Source organism: Colias eurytheme, chromosome 17 (assembly GCF_061535395.1).
Source record: "Colias eurytheme isolate Ceu_HAF_F1 chromosome 17, ilColEury1 Martin Lab GWU primary, whole genome shotgun sequence".
Taxonomy (NCBI): Eukaryota; Metazoa; Arthropoda; class Insecta; order Lepidoptera; family Pieridae; genus Colias; species Colias eurytheme.
Window position 1 is genome coordinate 5,150,505 of NC_142996.1, and position 23,793 is coordinate 5,174,297.

Consider the following 23,793-nt stretch of genomic DNA (forward strand, 5'->3'; position numbering starts at 1 on the left):
GACTCCGACGACGACATTACCAAAGCTAACGCACGGCTAGACGCGGCGATCGAAGCCCAACGTCGAACCAACCGCGACACCGCACACACCACAGCAGAAAGCGTACACCGTCTTCGCCGGCGAAGACGAGGTCCCTTGTTCCGCGTTCCCGCGCCCACCCGGGTGAGCGCCCGTCCGATTAGGGCCCTTCTGGCCTCCTCCACTCAAGCGACAGCTCAAGCCGAGGTTCGTGGTCCCCGTCAAGGGGGGACGCCCTTGTGCATGTCGCTACCAGGGTGAACCTTCAGTTCACCCCCGCGTCCGCGTTAAAATGTAGAAGCCCTTCTGGCTAACATTGAGAGACACCACACAAAAAAAAAAAAAAAAAAACTATCTATACTTCTATACTAATATACTAATTATAATAATATTATAAAGAGGAAAGGTTTGTATGTATGTATGTATGGTTTTCACGCATAAACTACTGGACCGATTTTGATGAAATTTGGCACAGATAATCTTTAGAGCCTGAGAAAGAACATAGGCTATCTTTTATTGCGAAATGTGTACCACGGGCGAAGCCGGGGCGGACCGCTAGTATATTATAATAAAATCGTAGGAAAGTCAAAATTGTAGGTACATTGAACATTTTTTTAAAAGAATTGGGGCGTGATCCACACTAGGTACCGAAGCCAAAAATATAGTTTTTATAATTTTTGTCTGTTTGTCTGTATGTATGTCCGGTCTAATCTCAAAAAGTACTGCATGGATTTACTTCAAATTTGATACAGAGATAGCTTTAGACCTGAGAAGGGACACAGGATAGGTTTTATCCCGGAAATCCCACGGGAACGGGAACTATGCGGTTTTTTTTTTGACTAAGCGCTGGGCGAAAAGCTAGTTTTTCATATATTTTGTATCGACGCACCGCACACGTTAGCTGGTGGCAACCACTCGTAAGTGTCTGCGACGAAACATAAACGTAAAAGAATGTGTCAAGTAGCTGTCGCTGGCCACTAGTGGCCTGTTTGTGCCGACTCTTACAGTTACGACTAGGTAGAAATTTTGAAAAATAATTATCAAATTAAACAAATAGTAACGGATACCTACTCATGCTGTTTCAATTTATTTAAAATACTATAAATACTTATTTAACATTTTTTCAAATAATTTCTAGGTAATAGATAGCTTAGTAAAGCTAACTGAATAATTATTAGTCTACCTACCCTCCATGACACAAATAAAGTGATCAACTTTTAAAATCCTAGATGAATTAAACTGTTTATACATAGGTTACTCTTTAATTAGTTCATTGTATTAGGTACGCAATATAATTAAATACAATCGTTACAAATGTGAAGTTAGTAATCTTATAGTAATTAACAATAATTTTATTATTGAGCACTGACGCATGACGCGTGACCAAAGGTCAATGACGCTTTTTTTATACGTCCATGCCGGTCCATGCATATAATATTTTAAAATAAAAATAGCCCAACTTTTATTTTACGGGTCTCGAATTCCCGTATTAGTCTTAGGTATTAACTATTATGTAGTGTATAATCTATGGTAGCGAATCGCGAATGAGGGAAGCAACGCACGGAGGGAAGAGTTGAAAAACCGAATACTTCCAAATTGGCTCCATTATTATAACGGGTAAACGCAAAAAACATTTATAGATATATGTACGCATGTGCACTAGCAAACAAAAATAAAAATTACTATAAAGTACATAATAAATCAGATATTTTCCTAGGAAAATTGATTTTTATAGTTACTTTGTCAACAAAAGTAAGAATTTTTTAATTCTAGTTGTATTTGAATATAATAAATTTTTAACTTCTATGATTATATCATGATTTTCTCAACGTCGATAAGAAATCAATAGGAAATTAATAAAATGCAAGAAAAATAAATTCTTTATCAAGTTTTTGTTGGCTGGCAACTCAGTAATCTACGATTTCTGTGCGCGGCTCGCGCCCTTCGCGTTCCACATTTCACAGTCGTGCGTAGGTCGTTTGTAGTACGTCGTGTCGTGTGATTTTAGCGTTAGATCGGGACGGTTGTCACTGGTTGTAGTTTATACAAAGCTCAACAGAAAATTTGCAGCTTATTATTCATTCTTCGTGTATAACAAAAACACAAAAAGTAAGCATTTTAATTTTATAATTATTAACAAAAGCAATTTTAGAATTACACCGTTTTCGTAGTTTATTAAATATTATTTCCTCTATGACTATAATATAACCTCATAGCGTTTTGAAAATTACTTGGTTGTCAGAAATTAACAACACGCTCATTTTATTGTGTTTTTCTGTTATATTCGTGAATAGTTACCCATTATTAAATGATATTTCTATTGTAAGGTTATTGCACATGCTTACGTAATGTGCTCGTGACAAAGCCAAGTCTAGTTTTCCCACTGACATTGATTTCCACGTTATCCTGACCTACTTTGAATGGAAACTTGGTATAATTTAAAATTAGCTTAACTTCTAATACGGTTTCATGGTCTCAATGGCACATATCTAACATTGCTCGCTTTCGTCATTGACCTTTGTGTTATGTAATGTAGTCTTGAAATAGTGATTCAAGTGCACAATATAATACAGGATCTTGGGATTAAATGAGTTATCGTCTTGATAAGTCTATATTGGTGTTAATAGAAGATAGATTTTCTGACAGATATTTTTTTAACACTTTTCCTGTTATATATTTCGTATATTTTTTACAGCAGAACAATGGGTGTACCTGCTGGTAATGCTGAAAATGGAAAGAAAATCTTTGTACAAAGATGTGCACAGTGCCACACTGTAAGTTTAATTATTATAATTTTATTTTATGATTTTGTTCGAGGGTGTTATATGATTGTTTTAACTATTTGTTTTAAATAAGAAAGAGTAATTACTTACACTAAGAAAAACATTTCTAACCATAGTAAACATTTTACACTATAGCATAAATTATTACATCATACCTATGCATCCTATGAGGATAAATTAGTATTCATGGCTGTGACATATAAAATCTTCCATGTATGTCATTTTTTTTAAGCTATTGCATAGCTTCTATCGCAAGCCTTGAGCGCGGGGACCGAATCGATAAATTCCGTAACGAAAAATCCTCACGCTCCCCACTCCGACGGGCTCGGAGGTGTGGCTTGAAGGCATGCTATGCTATAGCTTTACCGCGGCAGTCCCCGAGTGCCACACATCTTTTATTTTAATTAATTGGTAAATTTTACTTTTCCACAGGTTGAAGCTGGCGGCAAACACAAAGTAGGCCCCAACCTAAACGGTTTCTGGGGACGCAAAACTGGCCAAGCTCCTGGATTCTCATACTCAGATGCCAACAAGTCCAAAGGTAATTTAACATAACCTTATTTATTTCCTTCTATTTTTTCATTGAGATAGTTTCACTTTTTATTTTACATTTTTTTCATTTTGTTAATTTCATGCGTGACTCAGCATTTGTGGTAGTGCTCTACATTTCACTTGCAATGATCAAGAAATTTTTAGTACTTTCATAAATGCACTTTCTAAGTTATTTTTTCAATTTATATATTATAAAAGAAAATAAGATGTTCCCATTATGAATAGATACTAGGAGGAATAATATTAAAATACTAGCTTCGGCCCACGACTTTGTACGTGCATCCCCGTTTTTCCCCGTTCCCGCAAGAATTTCGGGAAATCCTTTCTTAGCGGATGCCTACGTCCTAACATCTACCTGCATGCCAAATTTCAGCCCGATACGTCCAGTGGTTTGGGCTGTGCGTTGATAGATCACTATATCAGTCACCTTTGAGTTTTATATATATAGAAGATTATTTTTTTTACTTGATATCTTAGTTTCCATCTTTTATCAACATTCCTCTGATGGTTACATCATACACATCAAATTATAATCAATCAAAATATGCTGATTTTATATTTGCCAGTCACTAAAACATATTATGAAAAGAACATATCATATCTAATAAAAAATGGAAGGCGTTGTTCTAAGTTCTACAGGCTTGTTAGTATTTTTAAAATGTAAAGTATTAGCTTTGTAAATTTCTCAGGATTGTCCTTGAAACTTAAGAATAAAATCGTTAAGGAAAAAGAATGGAAAATTTCCAATCCATATTATACATCATAGTTCATTACATACTGTAGTTATTATCAACATTGAAATTTGAAAATGTTCTCCATATCAATTACAATAGCTTCTTTGAAAGATTGATGTGATTACACACTTATGTAACATATTCTGTAAACCCTTATCATATCTAGGTTATGAAAGGAGATATGATTTTTGCCCTTGACTTTAGCATTGTTATCTTAAATTATCATTAAATTCAATGAAGTAATTTATTAATAATAATGGTTGCATTTTGCAGGCATCACCTGGGGTGAGGACACCCTGTTTGTCTACTTGGAGAACCCTAAGAAGTATATCCCTGGAACTAAGATGGTGTTCGCCGGTTTAAAGAAGGCCAACGAACGCGCGGACCTCATTGCATACCTCAAGGAAGCCACTAAGTAACTTATATGAACCTAGGAAAAAATCATAGAAATAGAATGTTCCGTTGCTATTGGCGCCCTTCTAATTTCTTAGCTAAATCAGTATCCTTATTGTGTAATTATGTATTTATTGTACAATCATACTTCATGTGACACAATAGTATAATTAAAGTTTTGTCGCTGTGATTATAGGTATAGCAATGGATTGGTCTGGTGGTCCAGACCTATCTTTTTTCCGATGGCCCACCATAGAATCTCGTTGACAGTATGTAACAATTAAATTGTTTACTATTGAAGTAAATGCAGCTGTTTTTGACCTATGTCACTAGATAAAATTTGCTATACCTAATATTACACTGTGACAAATGTGTGCGAGTACAGCAAATGTGGGTAAACTATTGTTTGACAACAATAATTGTGTATGGTAACTATGTTGTGAATGTTTTTGATGTTATTAAATTATTAATAGATATCATTCATAGCATTTTATTTGTACCTAAAATGGATCTATTTAATAGATTCCATGGTTTGTTACCGACTATTAGTTTAATTAAATTTATGATAATTAATAAACAATTACTAAGTTCTTTTTTTATTTATTTTTTCAAATCCTTTTTTTTATGTTTAAATAGGTATTTAAGTTAATAGTTATCTCTATATTTAATAGGGCAAATTCTATGAAAAGGTTCCGATTATGACATAACCATTCCTGGAAATAATATGAGTGGCATACATAATGGATTAAAACGCGATACGATTATGCTTACGTAGAAACAATTATACAGGCTGATAAGGTGTGTAAGCCAACCCTAATCTGTGTAATGAGGAATAACATGTGATCGTATTTCAAATAAGTAGTTTCCAAGTAAATAAATTTCAAGTGCTTGTCAGTTCGCAATAATACATTCTAAAATCAATTTATATGTGGAACGAAGAATATAATATATCATGTTCGATAAGAAAGACTAGGCATAAGTAGCTAGTCGCGGAAGATTTCCAACCAATACCCGCGGCCCCATCATTAAAGCGGCTCGATGGAACACAGTGGGGTTTTAGTCGGTAAGAATCCGACATATCACATAACCCACGGCTCCTTCCCCGGCGGCCGTGGGTATGTTTGGTGGGTATCTTTGGAAGATTTCCCCACTATAAAAAAAGGCCAAGTAGCTAGCTATTCTGTGACTTAGTTAAGTGCAAACGAAAAGGTTTGATGAAATTTATATTGAGAAATATTTAATATCTCTGCATTGTTCACACGTGTTCATAAAATATATAAGTAGCAGTAGTTAATAGTGTTGCTAATAACTCGGTTGCTCAGTAAGGAACTTTAAAAATTTCGACCGACGCGACGTATGAACACGTACCTGCTCGATTTGACCCATCAATGCAATGCAACCAATAACCATCGATTGGTCAATTGGTCATTGGCATGTCATTGGTCATGCACTTGTGCACTATACAGTGCACAGTGCTAGGATACTGGATAGTTTCACGGTAAACATTACCGTTATAGTGTTGAATGAAGGGTCATATAGAAGTTTACAAAATAATACACGGTAGAAAATAATGACGAAAGGACGATGCAAAGTGAATCGTTTGGAAAAATTATGAACTAGAATTTAAATTAAGAACTAAAATTGATTAGCGCATGTGCACAAGGCACAATCGATACCAACTTGCGAAAATATTGATTGAAAATTGAAATGTACAAAACATGATTTAGGCAATGTGCGCCGTTTATAGAGACCGAGTAAAAAGTAAGACAATTATTTAAAGTTAAATGCATTTAACGTGCATTTAACTAATTTATTTATTATAATAAATGGTTCTTGATGCATTAGGCCACAAATATGCAAATAGACTTAGAAATTAATCACGATTTTTTCGTAAAACCTTGAATTGTGAATTAAAGTCTTTTACATAATTATAATGATATAAGATTATTAAATCTACGATTAAAGTGCTCGTGGCGAGAACTTTGGCAGCCCCTATTGCTCGCCACGAAAGAAGTCTCGAGTCTCGACGGTAATAATTAATTTCTTCATTTTGGGAAAATATTTATGTGAAAAGAAAATACATATGTAAATTACCGTTATCTATGCATGTATTGATTAGGGATGTAATTATTTATTCATTATACGTAAGACATTCATAATTTTGCTGTGGAACTTTTTACATGGCATTTTTTTAATATGGAGTATTATTATTTTTCGTGATTTTTCGTGTAATTTTCCTACAAAATTAATTTTTTTTTGTCTATGCTCTGATTTGAAAATAAAAAAAAATGTGAGCATGACATCTGACAGTTGTGAATTCTAACGTCACTGTCAAGCAGACATGAAGCAAGTGTCATTTAACATTATAAATGACAGTGATTATTGCTGCAAAATAAGATTTGCAGTTTATTTTTGCTTTCGTAATGAATTATATGAATGAATAAAGACTATATATCATGAACATGATCCATGAACCTCGCATGTGTAACGTGAAAGAGTGATATACAATTATTCTTAGAATATTTTACTGGAAAATTAATTTAAATGTTGCGTGAGTGAAAACCAATTCAGCGTATTTCAAGTTCAATATTAATGCCCACCTGTGTTTACTGGTAAGTTGTATACAAGATTATTAAAATTAGTATCGTATAATAATTTATACTGTGTAACCACTCAAGTGCGGGAGCCATTTTGCAAAAATCGGGTCTTGTGCGGAACCGGCTCCCGGTGCCGCCGCAGTTGGGGTTTTTGGCGGTCCAATATTTTTTTAAAGTCGATTATCTCAGATTCCTTTATCTAGCACATTTGCAAGTATATATGTATATTCATAGATAATAAAATAGTCTATGCCTTGTCAAAACATGGTAACATTTAAATAAATAAAAACAACTTGTAAGTCAAAGCAAATGTACCCTTGTAATTTTTGTTACATTTTGTCTGCTAATAAAAAATTAAAACAGCTGTTCAGTGAGATTTTAATATTTATTGATCCTTTGTTACACTCTTCTTACGAGAAAATAAAAACATCATACCCTCCCATACATTTTTTTTACACATTCCTTGTTTATTTTTTTGTACAAAAAACTACCTACTCAATGTGTCATGAAAAGTGGGCCACTTAAATCATGTGGTTATGTTGTTATCTTGATTTATAGCTAGCCTGTTCTTTCCTTAACATGTCATATAAGTTAGAAAGAGGAAGGTTATTAGACCGTTTTATAAAGCGAACGCAAAACCCACGACTGTTGATCGACCGGGAGCCGGTCGCAACGCACAAGCCCCTGAATGTGGATCGACCGGCTCCCGGTCGTTCAGCACTTGAGTGGTTAGTGCCCGAATATCCTTGTTTTCCTTTTACTATCGATTATTTTGTTGCTTACCAGATGATATCAAGAGCAATTCTATTGATAACCAAAGCAGGGTTAAGTGACGACTGTTCTTGTAAAAATGGCAAAGGCGTACGTGGTATTGAGTTTTCATGAAACTTTGTTGCACCAATCTGATGTTGAACTTTTGACTGGACCACACTGGCTAAATGATACAATTATATCATTTTACTTTGAATACTTAGAGAAGGTGAAGTTTAGTGATTCGAATGACATACTATTTGTGTCACCAGAAGTAACTCAATGTATAAAGATGGTATCAACAGAAGAAATAAAGATTTTTTTGGAACCTCTGAATATAGAGACGAAAAAGTTTGTGTTCTTTGCTCTGAATGATAACAGTTCACCGGATACGGCTGGTGGATCCCACTGGAGTTTACTGGTTTATTCTAAAGTGGAGAATTGCTTTTTTCACCTTGACTCTTCTTCAGGAAGCAATCATAATGTAGGGTGGGATTTTGCAAGTCATTTAATGACTTACCTATCAAGAGCAGGTAAGATGCTATGTTATTATTGTATATTTACTTTTCGTTTTGATACTTTATTTTACATATGTATGAAACATTTGAAAGCAAAAATCACAAATTTTAACTAAAATTAGTATTAATGATTTCAATTGTATTTATAATTATGAGTAAATAATGCTTTTTTTTCAGATTTAATTAATTTTGTGGACAAGGAGTGCGTGCAACAAAGTAATGGATATGATTGTGGAATCCATGTTATTTGTAATACAGAAAGATTAGCGGAATTTGCTAGAAGTCATAGAGAAATTAATTCTTGTGATATGATGATGAGAATTAACCCAAGCTCAAAGAGGAAAGAAATACTCTCTATAATACACAATCTCGCTGGTTCTCGATAATTGTGCCTCATGTTTACAATAATTAATGTTGTTAATATTGTTTCGCTTTATTAGTGTAAATTAATGTTGATTAAATGATGAAATTGTTATATAGTTTTAGTTTAGTTTTATTGATACAATTTGTAGATAGAAAATTTTGTAATATCTTAAATATGCCTTGTAGATCTGTTTCAGTAATCATTTAAATTAAATTATATACTATGCTATCAATGATTTTTATCCAGTAAATTAATGAGTCATTTGATTACCTAGTCCTACATAATTTAGAAAAGTCTCATATAATATTCATCAGATTAGATAGCGGTGTTTGATTAAAATATGTTGTTTTGGATAGTTTTTCCAGGACCAGATTAAGATAAAGGAAAGATAATAATTATAATTGTATTTTTATTTGTGACAAAAATCAATATATGTACATAATAATAATTCATAGAACAATTTCAAATTTTAGTGCAAAAGCATATTAATCTCGTTAAATCTCATTAAATGCTTATTAAAATATAATTTTTTCAAACATTGTATTTACAAATTATTTATCATTTTAGAATTTATAATTTCCAACTTGTTTTTGAGTAATTATTCTTTATTAAACTTTGACGATTCTTCTTCCATTTAATGGCGTATTCTAGGCACATACTTTTCAATTGTTCAGTAAATATTTTGTAATAAAATACAAAACATGTGGTGTAGCATGTGCTACTTAATCTGCTTTTTTATTTAAAAGCCTTACTCATAAAAAATGTATTAAGTTAATCCTATAATACTGATTTTAAATAAGTGTCTATTTTGAACTATTCTGTGGCTCTATCCAACCTCCGAAAGCTTTGTCTAGTTCCTCAGCGAAAGCGAGACATAATCTGTCATTGTTATGATTTGCAATTACTTGGATACCAACGGGAAGGCCTTCTCGGCTCAGTCCTAATGGAATAGTAGTAGCGGGGAACCCAAGACAATTTATTATCGCAGTGTACGCGAAATTCATAGATCGCAACACTGGTTCATTGTGATATAACGCTGGGGTCGGATGGGTGGGATACAAAAATACTCCGTCATCACCCAACATGTCTTTAAATATATTTTCCAACTCTTGTCGAAGTTTAACATACGCTTTGTACTTTTCGTCTTCGTATTTTATTCCTCCATAATCAAGGAGCGAAGTAAATAATGCGATCAACGTATTTTCCGAGCAGCCAATGATGTTTTTAAATATCTCCTTTATAATGGACACAATGCTACAATCTTTCATGAGGAAGGTGCCGAATAATTTGGTACTCTTCATATTTGTAAACCAGATTGGTAAAGATTTTCTCAGCAGTGATATTTTTTTCTCCTCTGCCACTATTTTGTGCTTTACGTTCAAATATTCTACGACTTTTAACATGGCAGTTTCAATATCTGGGTCAACAGGGTCTGTGAGTGGAGCATTGTTGTTTATTTGGTAGAAAACCTTTAGTTTCCCAACATCAACAGGTTCACTAAGGTTCAGTTTTTTACTGTTCTCACCGGATATAATCTCTAATATCGGTTTCATATCAACTGCGTGTCTCGTCATTGGACCAACACCTGTAATAATTAGAGGTTTAGTTTATAATTATTATACGTTTCTAATATGTAGGTAGGTACTTACCTACTTAAAAAGTGAAAAACATGGAAGTCACATGTAATTTCAATGTCATATCTGTGAGATTGTAGAATGTTACGTGTCCTTTGTTTATTTCCCGTTATTACACATAACGTAAGGAAATTGTAATCAATAAATTAAAAAGTACTGGTAGTATGGCTCTAAAAAAATAAATAACAAAAAGTCCCAGTAGATACAATTTCTTATATTTATTTCAATACAACTAAAGTGCAAATAGAGTGCGGAACTTCAAACAGAATGTTACTGCCATTAGGAAGCAAGGTCCCGGTTTGAAGGCAAAACATGGAAAATTACTTATCAAGATCGCAAATCACTTGTACGGTAACTATGTATATCATAATAATATTTATGTAATTCTTCTTTATTAAATCTACAGTCTGAAAACTTACCCAAAAATGAATTTATATATTCGGTGTTCGGTGTTGGGTATTGCCCATGGTTAGAAACTATATTACGTGAAGGTTTATGTCCAAATATTCCATTAAAGAAAGCTGGCATGCGGATTGATCCTCCTATATCCGAACCTGCAAGAAAAACCAATTATTATGAGTATTCAATACACTTCACTTATTTTTATAATTATTCTAGCTGTCTCGGCACGTTTTACGTTTTTTCTCTCCATAGGAACCTTCCGTGAGCCGTCATAAAAACGTAAAAAAAGAATTCCGAAAAAGAATTCCGAATTGGTTGAGTTTTACGCTTAGCAACAAACAAATTCAGCGATTAATTTATTCAGATAGATTTGATAATCAATTATGATATAGGTATGAATCTGAAGTATTGTAGGAATGGGTTGGGTGGTGTAGGAATGCATAAAAGAAGTGAGATAAAACTATTAGGTACTATAAATTGATTACCCCTTTGGTTTTTATACGTTTATTATAACATATTGAATGGTAGGAATACTTTCACATTCATTGAATAAAGCAAGGTAAAAATCAAATATTATGTTCATATCTAATAACATACCTGTTATACCTACATCGTTTAACTAAAAAGACACTGCTTCATAATTAATTAACAGAGAGGAATTAAAACTGAATATTTTTACATATTATAATTAATAGGTTTAATTGGTCTTGGTATGCAGGTATATTATATTGTAATTTTTATAAAAAAAATGTCGGTAGTAATATAAAATAGGCCAAGGCGAAGTTTGAAGTACATTTTGTACGCATAATAAAGTAGAGGAAGAGAAAGTTTGAATGTCATACAATATGTAATTCCATAGAGGAAGGTTGAACAATTTTTTTACCAAGCATTGTGCAAAATTTGAAAAATTTCTACCCAAGCTGCATACTCATTTACAGTTATATGTGAGAAAAACGTTCTCAATACATACTATACAGTATACACAACCTACATGCTAAATACATTTAATTTACATTTAATTTTATATCTACTAGAAGATCAATAATTTATACTAAGTATTATATTATACTAGATACTTATAAGTTTTAGCCAAGTCTCGGTGCACTGCACGGCTCGTGATGATATTATTTCTATAATAACGTCCTTGAAGTAAATAATATAATTGATGATGTATAGTTACTCAGACGAATAATGATATTTAATTTTCAAACGTCCGAGTGCACTTAATTAAACCTGTTATGGCAAATTGTTCAAATGGAGGTCATAGTCATGAAACGAGTTTATGTACAAGATAGAATAACAAGATTGCTCACCTATACCAAAAATACTGCCACCAGCGCCTTGCATGGCTCCCTCACCCCCAGAGGATCCACCGACAATCCTTGTAGTGTCATAAGGATTATTGGTTCTTCCATATATGTGATTGTGTGTTTCCCACCTGGAATAATAATGCGTATTAATAAAATTTATAATTCAAAGAGATAGATCTAACATAACGTCAACTATATAGAGCAGAACTAATACTTTACAGACTACACTAGATAACTAAAATAGCCATAAATGTTTTCGGTACTACATAATTTATTGTACCAGACTATGAAAAAATACAAGCGATAACCCACACAGTATTCGAAAAGGGAAATAAAACTTAACCTTTGGCACAATATTTCTATCACAATTACTAATAATAATTCTATCACGCTAACTGGGTGGTCATTTTATTCGAGAGATTCATGCCTAGAAATGGTCTGCACTCAAATAAAAATGAAAATGAAAGTAACTACACTAGAATACGGATTACGAACGTCGGACAGTATAGAAAGTTGTGCACTCGAGCAAAAAGCCACCTTTTATTATAATATGTAATTAATAAAATCTGTATTGTTTACACTTTTGAACTGCATTGGAGATTAAACAACGATGCACGTTGATAGATGACTATAAATACTGCATTATGTATTTATACGTACTTATCTTGACCCTGAATGTATGCTTAATGAATATTTATCGCCATAGTGACCGTAAAGCTAGAAATAAACTCCCATCTGTTTATAGTTTAAAATAGCCTTTATCCCTATGCCGGCTGCATTCAGCTGATTTTCCCACATTCTCGACAAGTCCGTTATCCTGACTTTCAGCATAAAATTGATATATTTGTCATGATACTAGTCAACGAGGGTGTAGTTAACTTTTAATAATATCATGCAATTAAAAGTTGCATGATATCCATCCCATCAAGATCGATCCGGGCCTTATTTTATCAGCTATAGCTTCACGTTTTCAATGTTTAGATACCATGGTAAAGTAGTATATTCCTTACCACATGCACACTTCAGGTACGTTCGAGGTACCAATTATTATGGCTCCTTTATTACGTAATAGCTTAATGACTTCGGCGTCCTCTTCGGCTATGTAATCTCTCCGGGACACGACACCAGCAGTTTGGTGAAGACCTGAAAGTTTTAATAGCGCAATGAATTTCTAATATTGAGAAATGTTTATTCGATAATAAATAGGTTTTATCTGTACTATTACCTCTACTATGAATATAAGTATATAGCGCAATGAAAGCTGCTTATAAAACGGTGCAACCGCTTTGGATATTTGCCGGAGACAGAAAGTAAGAGAGAATATGTTCAAAACATGTTGTTTTTAATTATAATATAAACAGATACTCAGAGTATTTAAAAGATGATTCACATAAAGAAATTACATATAAACAAAATAAGAAACTAGCCATCGTAGCGTAACGAGTAAAAGGTCGATTTTAAAAACAATTGGTGCTATAGCATATGTGCGTGTTGTTAAAAAACAGTAAACATGAGTTCTACAAACCAATAGTCTATACATATAATAAAATCGTAGGAAAGTCAAAACTGTACATTGAATATTTTTTTAAAAGAATACATAATCCATGATCTATAATCGATATAGAAGCCAAAAACATAGTTTTTAGAATTTTTGTCTGTTTGTCTGTTTGTCGGTTTGTCTGTTTGTCTGTTTGTCTGTATGTTTGTCCAAGCTAATCTCGAAAAGTACTGCATAGATTGACTTCAAATTTTGCATGAATATTACTAACAGGTCGGGTGAGGCTTTTTTAAACATATTATCATGCTATCACCTCCGGGGGAGGAGCTGTGAACCTTTATTTTTCTTACGTATTCCGTGTATTACGACACCGTTCAATCTAAAGACTCATGTTTAAATGTTGTTTTTGAGTAAGCCACGCTATTATCTAGCTTTACACTATAAAAACTACGTCATTTGCGTAATTTTGGCAGAGAAACAATTTAATGAATCTTAGTAGTATAAAGACAAATTTAAAACAGCGCCATCTATGAAGTGTTATAAAAATCAAACACACATTAACTATTGGAAATTAATAATAATCAAATGACGCATATATAATTAATGTTGTTTAACAATATCTAGATTGACACTATAAAAATTATGCCATTTAATTTATTAACTTGGGAAGAGAAACATGTAAGTTGTATAATGTTAATTTTGAAACAGCGCCATCTATGAGATTTCGTAAAAATCAAATCAATTTACATGTTAACACTACTGAATACACTGTTGAAAATTAATAATTTAAATATAATCATGTTATTTATTTAACTCTTTAACCCATATCTTCCCTTCCCTATAAGGTATATTTCGTGTAAAAAATAAATATACTACATTTTTTAAAGTGAGGGTAGATGTTTATTATTTTAAGTAAAACCATGGTAAAACTAGACACCATTATCTACAGTTAATCTAATATTGATTATGTTCATTAGTTACAATTTTAAAAATCTTCGTGTTTTATAAATTTACTAGCTTACCGTACGCGGCTTCGTCCGCTTTGTCTAAAACCTAATAAGTTATATACTAAAACCTTCCTCTTGAATCAGTCTATCTATTAAAAAAACCGCATCAAAATCTGTTGCGTAGTTTTAAAGATTTAAGCATACAAAGGGACATAGGGACAGAGAAAGCGACTTTTTTATACTATGTAGTGATATTTATAAAGCAATTGAATGCCATAAAACCATAAATATCAAATCCAATCTTTATGTTTTGTGAATTTTCACCATCATACGTTCCCACAAAAGGTAAGTAGTTAGTTACTTATAGGTATTTATTTTTTATAATGATAGCAATTCATGTTTTTTGTTGGTATTATATTACACTTTTAGAATGAAATAATAAAATGAAGAATTCTTTTATATATGACTTTTACAAGATTTTGAGGTGCATTGGGAATAGTAGTTTTTGATAAAATTTTATTTGTAAGTAGCTTTTTTATAGATTTACAATTAACTTTTGATTTTTTTTATTTACAGATTCAATGCTCATAAAATTATATCGCCTTTGGAAGACGATTTCTGCTGACAATTTTACAACACCACTTGAAAATTGATGATTTGATGATAAAGATAGTGGCAGCGAAGATTAAGTGGAAATTAGTAATCATCCGCTTCGTCAATTTTTGACTGAAGTTAATGTCCAACTTCCAATGGTTCAATCATTGGAAGTATCTCGGGAAATTTTGGAGGATATTTTTCAGGAAGGAGAGGAGGGGCAGCCAACCACATATCAAACTACTACGTTGTAGTACCGAAAAAAATGTTATTGCCAATTGAAACGTAAATTTTGCACTCACAACTGTACAAGTAATGTTTTTTTTAATATTTATCGTTATGGCTATCGAGGTATCTACCTGCGACCGTACTGGGATCAGAGTACATGATATACAGTTCATCATCCAGGATTGCTAAGAGCATTTTCACATTGAAAAAGATGTTTTCTTTGAATCGTAGTTGCTTCATTTGTTTATTTTTAATCATTTTACATAAATGTTTTATATTTTATAAATATATCATTTTCATTATTTATAAATAAAATGGATTGCCGTCCTGAAATTATAAAAAAATAATGTATACTTTTGCCAAAATATATATATAAGCTCAAACTCATTTTTAGATAAAAATAACAAAACCAAATTATTTATTAAAATTTAGTAGATAAAATAAATTATGTAACGATTTTATAAGAAAACACAGTATATTTATTATGCGACGGTGATCTCTTCCAGAAAAAGATATTCATCAGCTCAATAAAATTGAATAGTATGTTGTTAGTTATTCTTTAGATTCACAATTGTAATGAGAATTTCCGCATTCAAGTTGTATCGTAGTTTTGATATCATAGTTTTGACACATTAAAGTTCCAACAAAACCCTCAAATTTTTGAGCAGAGTTGAGCAAGATAATTTGAAAAATGTGCCGGGTTAAGTATTATAGAAAAGGTTAGTTCGTTGGTAATTATTATTTCTTCGTCATTTACATGTTGTTAGTAAAAATAAACTTCGACTACTGACGTCTGACGCGAAGTGGGGACAGCGACCAGCGTTGTCACTGTATCGCTCTTGCCACGCTGTTCAACAGACTTATTCGATAGTTTAATTTTATTTTAAGACCGCTGTGACAACCAACCCGTGAGACAACCAAACCTGGTCTCCCCTACTATCCCGAGAGACCGAAACCTTTACTGAGAGGGTATGACGTCTCACAGCTGATCGCAAACGGCATATTGTACTATCCCGTGAGACCGAAACCCTCACTGATAGGGAATTACGTCTTAATACTGATCACAACAGTCATATTTTATCTCGAGAATCTGAAACTTTACTCAATATGAAGACCGTTTGACAAATGATATAGGGTGCATCATACTATTTTGCGATCTCTTGAAGATGAACATGAACATAAGCAATGACTAGAGTAGGGACGCGAATATTACAATTATTTGAGACAAGAACGATTATTTAGTTTGTTTAATGAAAGATTAAGAATAATTGAAACTATTCGGTCTCTGGAAACGGACGAATAGCGAGAGGCCCGTCTTACTGCAGACAGATTTCGTCATAGTCTTAATAACTTAAAGGTAAACAATCTACGAATTCGGTGGTGTGGTCCGACAAAATATAAAAGTGGGTTTGCTTATAACCTCACAATTTATTACAGATCATCTTCTGTATAGGCGATATTAACGTAGTATGTTCTTTTGTAATGCTTTAAAGTGGAGTAAGGAGTCGGCTTTCGTTTGAACCGGAACCTTTGAAATCACTACTTTTAGAGGAACATACTGTGCAATCTAAACTGTTATTAGACAATACTCGCTCTTATAGACTATAGTAGTGCCTTTCAAATGATCAAAGGTGCTCAACAATTATCAGAGGGTTCTTTCATGCTTACTTTTAAGATACAAGGTCAAGTTTATTTGATAGGATCCCTTTTGCCTGAAGGCCAACCTAAATTTGTTAAATATATTTTGTATTCGACTACAACGAATAGTAAAATACAAGAAATCAATATTTCTCAAATTTAAAACTGAACTCATTTCACAATTTTAGAACAGGTTAACTATTCGTATGTATGCAGTTTTAAATCGACATTAGAAGCTTTTCCTCAAGATGGTGATATCGGCACTCAGGAACTCCCTGGACATGTTATAACGCCCAGGCCACAGTATTACAATTTTTCTTACAGTAGAGCAACTTATTTTCGCATAGCAACGGAGGGGAACTCGCGGGGGGTCAAGTGACGCGGGCCACGTACCACAAACATGCTTAGTTTGTGGTACCAAGCGCGAAAGAAAGTCATCGTGTTTTTAGTAAAGTTACTATGTAAACTAACGTAATTTAATACTTAGGTACATATTGTATAATGGTGCGCTCAAACTGTTAATCTACATTTAATTTAGATTATTATTTGAAATACTCAGTAATGTAGAATTTAAATCACATTCATTCATGTTTTCTTCAGATTTTTTTCTTATCAGTGTTCAATTTTAATGTAGTTAAATTTTATAAGAGACAATAATTAAGAACATTCAAAAATAAAGTGTCACGTATTTTTTTTAAACGACGAATGACGAAAATCGACGTTATCGCAGACGAAGTCGCGGGCAACAGCTAGTACAAAATAAAAATGCCAGTACAAGTTACACTTTTCGTGTCATAGCTGAATGATTCTAGACGAACTACTGGTTATTTACATAACATGTTTCTATAATAATATATTATATAGCAACTCATTTAAAAATACAAATAAAATTATTTTTTTATAATCGTAAGATTAGGTTTTGGATCGTATCATCAATCATCGTGTGTTTCTTAGTTTATACTTATTTTTACTTAGTAATTTGTTCAGAACATTTCTTCTTGAGTTGCGATGATATCCTGAGGTTCAAAGGTCTAAGTTGCAAGTCATATATTTGTGAATTTATATTTAAACATTGGATATGAGTCAAAACATAGTATACATACTCATACATTATATACTATAACATTATTGTATTAAAAATCTCATGATATTATCATTCATAAAAAAGTGATTTTATGTAAACAAAACAAACAAGCAATTAAAAACGAAAAAAGAGACGTTATTATATTTTATTAACATAACAATAGTATGTCATGTATACAGTATATTAACATGCAACAAATGAAAAGAAAATTAAATTTTGTTGGCGTTGATACTTTAAGCTGATAATCGTACTCTTACCTTTTACACCGATACTGTCTTTACAAGTAAAAGGGACGCCGAGGAAGGGCTTCTCTTTGAGCAATTCGTCAGCGGATTTAGTTCCACTCTGTATGAGTGCATCGGCCTCCCGAGCCTCTCTGTAAGCTAACTCAAATCGATTTTCTATGAAACAATTCATCGGTGAATTGATATCGTTTATTCTTTTGACGCATTCTTCCAGTACTTCCACACTTGTTATCTGAAAATATTAAATAGATAATTAGGAAAATAATACAAAGCAGTAAGATGACTTGATCTTAAGGTAATATAGTTATTTTATGTGATCTTTTTGCATTTGTATAGCTACTTTGAACAAAAACTATAGGCAGGAATTTAAAAAATCTGTAAATGTATGTCAATTGTTATCTATTTGTTAATCATTACTATAACTTGAAACTTCAATAAATTTATTAACATTACTAATCGAAACCACAAAGATTATTCAATTTTAGTGGATAAGAAGACAGTTGGGAAGTACCAGCAACCAACTGGACGCTTTATCTTTCAAAAGGGCCGGTTTAGATTAACTAATTGGTAGTTGACATACTATATTTTTACAGTTGACATTCCCATAGAGACATGGAAGTTTCCGTAATTAATGTTTTATTGAAATATGACGCACCTAAAATATTTACGTAACAATGCTTGGTACTGCTCAAAAACTTATTTCACTGCTCACTGTTGCCTATTGTTCGTTCTAGTACTATAATTTTAGTGTTTATTGCAGTTTTACGGCTTTACCGTTTGATTTATATATGAAATCATAGCTCGGGATTAAATCAGAGCTCTACAAGAATACCCTGATGTGCAATAAAAATCACCACGATAAACAATTTCGTGAAATTGGAACGAAATAATAACAGATCAGAACATTTTTTAGAATTAGTTTTGGAAACGATTAACAGTTCTATCGTAATACAATAATAGTTGTATCATTGTATGCATCTAAATAGTAAGTGCATCGTGCCCGCGGCGACTCTTCAGTGGCCAATAACCTGTGTGACTATTGGTTGCTCTTGGAACCGTGTTGGAAGCAAGTGGAAAGTCATTTACTGTTAAATTTTGATTAAACGATAGAGACAGGTAGTCTGTCTTTTTGTTCTCATTGAATGTAATGATGTAAAATTATTATTTGGGGAAAACAAACGTAGTTGATATTGAAAATGAAGTGTCTGAAATTAGATATTGAAACGGAGTGTGATTCAAATATTCCAGGCAATAGATAAATAAATATTATCTATCCATGACACATACTGATAAAGCAAACTTCGTAGGGATATGGAATTGTTATAACAATATTGCAAATTTTAACCTCACCAGAATTGCTACCACCTACTTCGTATATACTAACTAAATAAATAATATTAATCTCCGCAATATATTAAAAGATATGTAAGTCATGCAAATTTGTATAAACACATGATTTACATAAAACATAGCAAGTAGGTATTCCAGCTCTAAAAGATTCGCAACGATTGTATTTTGGGATGTTTTATAGGCAGACACTTGAAGACATAAACTAAACAAAACGTGTTTATTTGTTTCACCTAGATATCTTGCACGTTTTTATTATTTACTTTTCTGTAAAAAGTTTATTTGATTTTGATATTTGATTATTTGCCATATAAACGCTACACATAACATCATTTTAATAATTCAAAAAGTATAGAATTAGTAATTATTGCACGACTCATAATGCCAAGCATTAGAGAGTGCTTGCTCTACGATCGAAAAATTTGTTGTGCCTTGGTTCCGAAAAAATTTAATTAATTACACGATTAGTGGATTACCCACGTAAAATACTAAATCTGCACGTCATTTTATAGATAATTTAATTGAGATTAATACTGCCACTGGAAAAAAATTGATTCAAGATAATTAAACCGGAATGAAATGTTGAAATAGAGAAAAGAAAATTCCCGTCGATCAACACCTTTTCTCGTTTGAGAAACGATAGCTTGTGTAAAACTTAATCGTATTATTTTTTATTAGCTTTAGATATACTATGGGGAGATTGGTATTGAAATATTTGAAAATGATGATTAATTCAACATTCAACATCGTTTAAATTACGAAAAACTAAAATTATATTTTTCTCTTTTCGTCGAGCGAGAGAATGAGCATTATGAGTCGTGCACTCTTGGATTTTCCAAAATATTTGAATGATATTATAAGTAGGTAATTAAAATTTCATAAGCAGGTATTAAAATAGAAAATGTTTCATATTTTTAGGGATTTTTATAGTCATCTATCTTGTTTTGAACTACCTACCTAACGATTCTAAATTTTTCGGGAAATTAATTGAGGATCAAAGGGATATCGTAATTTGTATACACAGGGTTGTTCTTCTAAAATTGTATTCATCGAATTTAGTTTTATAGCTTTGGATATTTTTCTATTCGTTCATCATTTCATCGTTCAAATTTAAATTACTTTTATGTAGTGTGATAGAGTTGCAAAGATGAAAACCGATCACATAGATGAGACAATTTTTATTTTCCTGTTATGTGTCGACTGCTAATATAAGTCATCTATGAAAATACTCCGTTTTATAATAACTGTGTTGATTATACATATAGACTACAAGCCCGCATAGGACAAAAATATGGGTCAAATGAACCACCAGGGGACATATCTAGAATGATAGCAGAGCAAAAAATAATAAGATTCATCACTATGCCGTCACTTGTAAGCTGTCCAACTGAGTGCAGATGAGAATTGAAAAGTACAGGTAGACTCGGTAAATTTTGGTCATATATTTTTGTACGGCATTCTTAACCATCGATAGATCCATAAATATTATCTATGCATAAAATACTTTAAAAATAAATTTATTTCGTGTTGTGTCAAATGACCCCCTGGAGTGGGGAAAGAGAGGGGATTGCATCTCTCGATTTTTTCCCCTTGTCCCCATGATTTTTGTACGGCGTTGCGGAATAATGGATTAAAAGCAGTATAGCAATAGTATGACACAGATGCCGTACATGGTCAAATGACCAAATTTACCCCCGGTAACTCTCGGAAATTAAATAAAAATTCCGACTTGGTGGACCACCATTTTTGTACGGCACTGAGCGGTTTCTTATTATTTTTAATGGATCTATCGATGGTTAAGAATGCCGTACAAAAATATATGACCAAAATTTACCGAGTCTACCTGTACTTTTCAATTCTCATCTGCACTCAGTTGGACAGCTTACAAGTGACGGCATAGTGATGAATCTTATTATTTTTTGCTCTGCTATCGTTCTAGATATGTCCCCTGGTGGTTCATTTGACCCATATTTTTGTCCTATGCGGGCTTGTAGTCTAATAATGTTATCACGTAAAGTAGGTATGACGTAAAATAATAAATTAATCGCGATTATGACCAATCACCAAAGTTGATTATTCCAAAGAAAGTAAATAAAAAAATATCCAAGGCATCATGCTACTCTTTCTCTTTAAGCAATCTTTACCTATTATCTCCTAATCATCTCGATATTATTAAAAATTAATAATCAATAAAATATAGTATCCAACTAAAGTTATCAACATATCAAAAGACCTTCATTGATTTTCGTAGCTTCGTCTGATAACTTATCTCGGTATACATATATTTAATTATGCAGTGAGTGTATAAATTGCAAATGACAGTTTGAGTTTATTTTCATAGTGATCTTTTTTAATCTTCACACGGAAGATTCTGAAAATTTATAAGTAAATAATTTCTGATCAGGGGAAATTACCCACGAGTTCCTTAACAGTTTACGCCATAATAAATGAACTCTTAGTTTTGGAAATCTAATTTAATACGGTATAAACATTGACTTATTTATTATCATTATCTTAGAAGTTAAAAAATAAATAAATATTGTCAAATCTACCTCTTTATTTCTAATTTTTCTGGCCACTTCAATAGCCGGCTCTTTCAGAATATCACTTTTTATCGGTGGGATTTTCTTGCTATCATTGTAATAATACAAACTGAAGAAAATTCGAGCTATCCTAGCTATAAATCTTCTTAAAACATGAAGCACTTTAAGTTTCATGGGTGTTTGTTTATCTAGCTCCATATTACCGGCAACACGCACTCAACACTAAAGAATTTTCACTGAATATTTAGCACTGTATAGTCTTATTTCAATCGTGAATCAAGGGTCAGAATAAACGGGTATATCGTGATGATAAAACTTGTAAAAGTGGAGCTACGCGCGTCCGCTCCACGTTGCGTGTAGCTACGACTCAATTATTACAGAATACAGAACTCCAGCGGCAACAGTCAACACTGAACTTGTTTTGTATATGTATGGTATTAGTCACTGTACGTCTATCTCCCTCCCACGCCTCGAGCCGGCGAATGCGGGGCAAATGGCGTCATATTATCCAGTAAGTACTTAAGTATCGAAGAATATGAGGAACTGTCTGAATTGTCATCCCATTGAGTGTCTGTGGAGATAAATTCTGAACGTTCATTCACTCAGGCATGTATTTTCTCATATCTGTTATCAATATATTACCTATACGTTCGGTACATTCAATTTGTAGGATTTTTTGATAAATCTTATGCAGTTGAATATATTGATTTCTCAATTTCTACACATAGGCATATTTCAAATTAAAGTAAAAGTCTAGAAATCCACCAGTTTTATTTTTGGACCTAACCAGTGGTCCAAAAACAAAACTTAAAATATGCATTCAGGTAAAATTAAGATCTTCAGGCATAAGACATTTCAGGATGAAGGTGTATCTTAGTTTTGGTGTTCTACTATATTGTATAACTAGCTTACCGCCCGCGGCTTCGCCCGCTTTGTCTAAAACCTAATAAATTAGATATATACTAAAACCTTCCTCTTGAATCACTCTAATCACTCTATCTATTACAAAAAACCGCATTAAAATCCGTTGCGTAGTTTTAAAGATTTAAGCATACAAAGGGACATAGGGAAATAGGGACAGAGAATGCGACTTTGTTTTATACTATGTAGTGATTAGGTTTCCTTCATTCACATTTACCATATAAATGGAGAAAACTGTTTTGTGTAACGCAATATACAATGTATATTATGTGAATTACCCCCGAATGCAAATGTACGACATCTGTAAGCTTATATCCACTTATAATAAATTCTTCTAGTTCCACTTTCTAGTTACTTACTGAAATATATTTTAATTGTTTTAAATAGTCTTTAAGCTAAATATTAAAATATCCGAACTATTCCTAACCTTTGCGGAGTGATTTGAATTTCAACATTCCTACGATGAATTCAATATTTTCCTCGTTTATAATTGGATATGAAAGAGACGCATTAATAGTAACAACATCGTCATTTGTAATTAAAAAATAAAAAAATTTTTACGTCACACTTTAAACGACTTTTGTGTATGTGTGTATATTAGTAGTTGCAAAAAAAAAACGGCAATTAGTGGCTTTACGAAATGATGACAGACATTACCGGTCAAAGATACTTTGACCGGAGGCCTTTATATCA

The 23,793-nt window shown here is 32.6% G+C and overlaps 4 protein-coding genes across 4 annotated transcripts in view; 3 read left to right on the plus strand and 1 right to left on the minus strand.

Annotated features, from left to right (window-relative positions):
- The first annotated feature begins 1,967 nt into the window (after positions 1 to 1,967).
- On the plus strand, positions 1,968 to 5,070 carry LOC149901209 (cytochrome c). Its single transcript, XM_090111889.1, has 4 exons — positions 1,968 to 2,127; positions 2,714 to 2,792; positions 3,234 to 3,342; positions 4,361 to 5,070. The coding sequence occupies exons 2-4, from the start codon at positions 2,721 to 2,723 to the stop codon at positions 4,504 to 4,506; spliced, it is 327 nt and encodes a 108-aa protein (XP_089968015.1). The 5' UTR covers positions 1,968 to 2,127; positions 2,714 to 2,720; the 3' UTR covers positions 4,507 to 5,070.
- Positions 5,071 to 6,951: 1,881 nt separating this feature from the next.
- On the plus strand, positions 6,952 to 9,271 carry Den1 (SUMO peptidase family member deneddylase 1). Its single transcript, XM_090111358.1, has 3 exons — positions 6,952 to 7,092; positions 7,864 to 8,360; positions 8,523 to 9,271. The coding sequence occupies exons 2-3, from the start codon at positions 7,928 to 7,930 to the stop codon at positions 8,729 to 8,731; spliced, it is 642 nt and encodes a 213-aa protein (XP_089967484.1). The 5' UTR covers positions 6,952 to 7,092; positions 7,864 to 7,927; the 3' UTR covers positions 8,732 to 9,271.
- The window catches only part of LOC149901211 (cytochrome b5 reductase 4), a 51,403-nt gene continuing 34,564 nt past the window's right edge, over positions 6,955 to 23,793 (plus strand). Inside the window, exon 1 of the mRNA XM_090111354.1 lies at positions 6,955 to 7,092. The gene's annotated coding sequence lies outside the window, so the exon portion shown is untranslated. The remainder of the gene's footprint in view (positions 7,093 to 23,793) is intronic.
- On the minus strand, positions 9,286 to 22,602 carry LOC149901212 (fatty-acid amide hydrolase 2-A-like). The gene is made up of 6 exons (XM_090111357.1): positions 22,189 to 22,602; positions 18,302 to 18,521; positions 13,066 to 13,198; positions 12,059 to 12,183; positions 10,763 to 10,897; positions 9,286 to 10,294 (listed from the first exon to the last, which is right to left on the minus strand). Exons 1-6 carry the CDS (start codon positions 22,375 to 22,377, stop codon positions 9,513 to 9,515), a joined length of 1,584 nt encoding a protein of 527 aa, XP_089967483.1. The 5' UTR covers positions 22,378 to 22,602; the 3' UTR covers positions 9,286 to 9,512.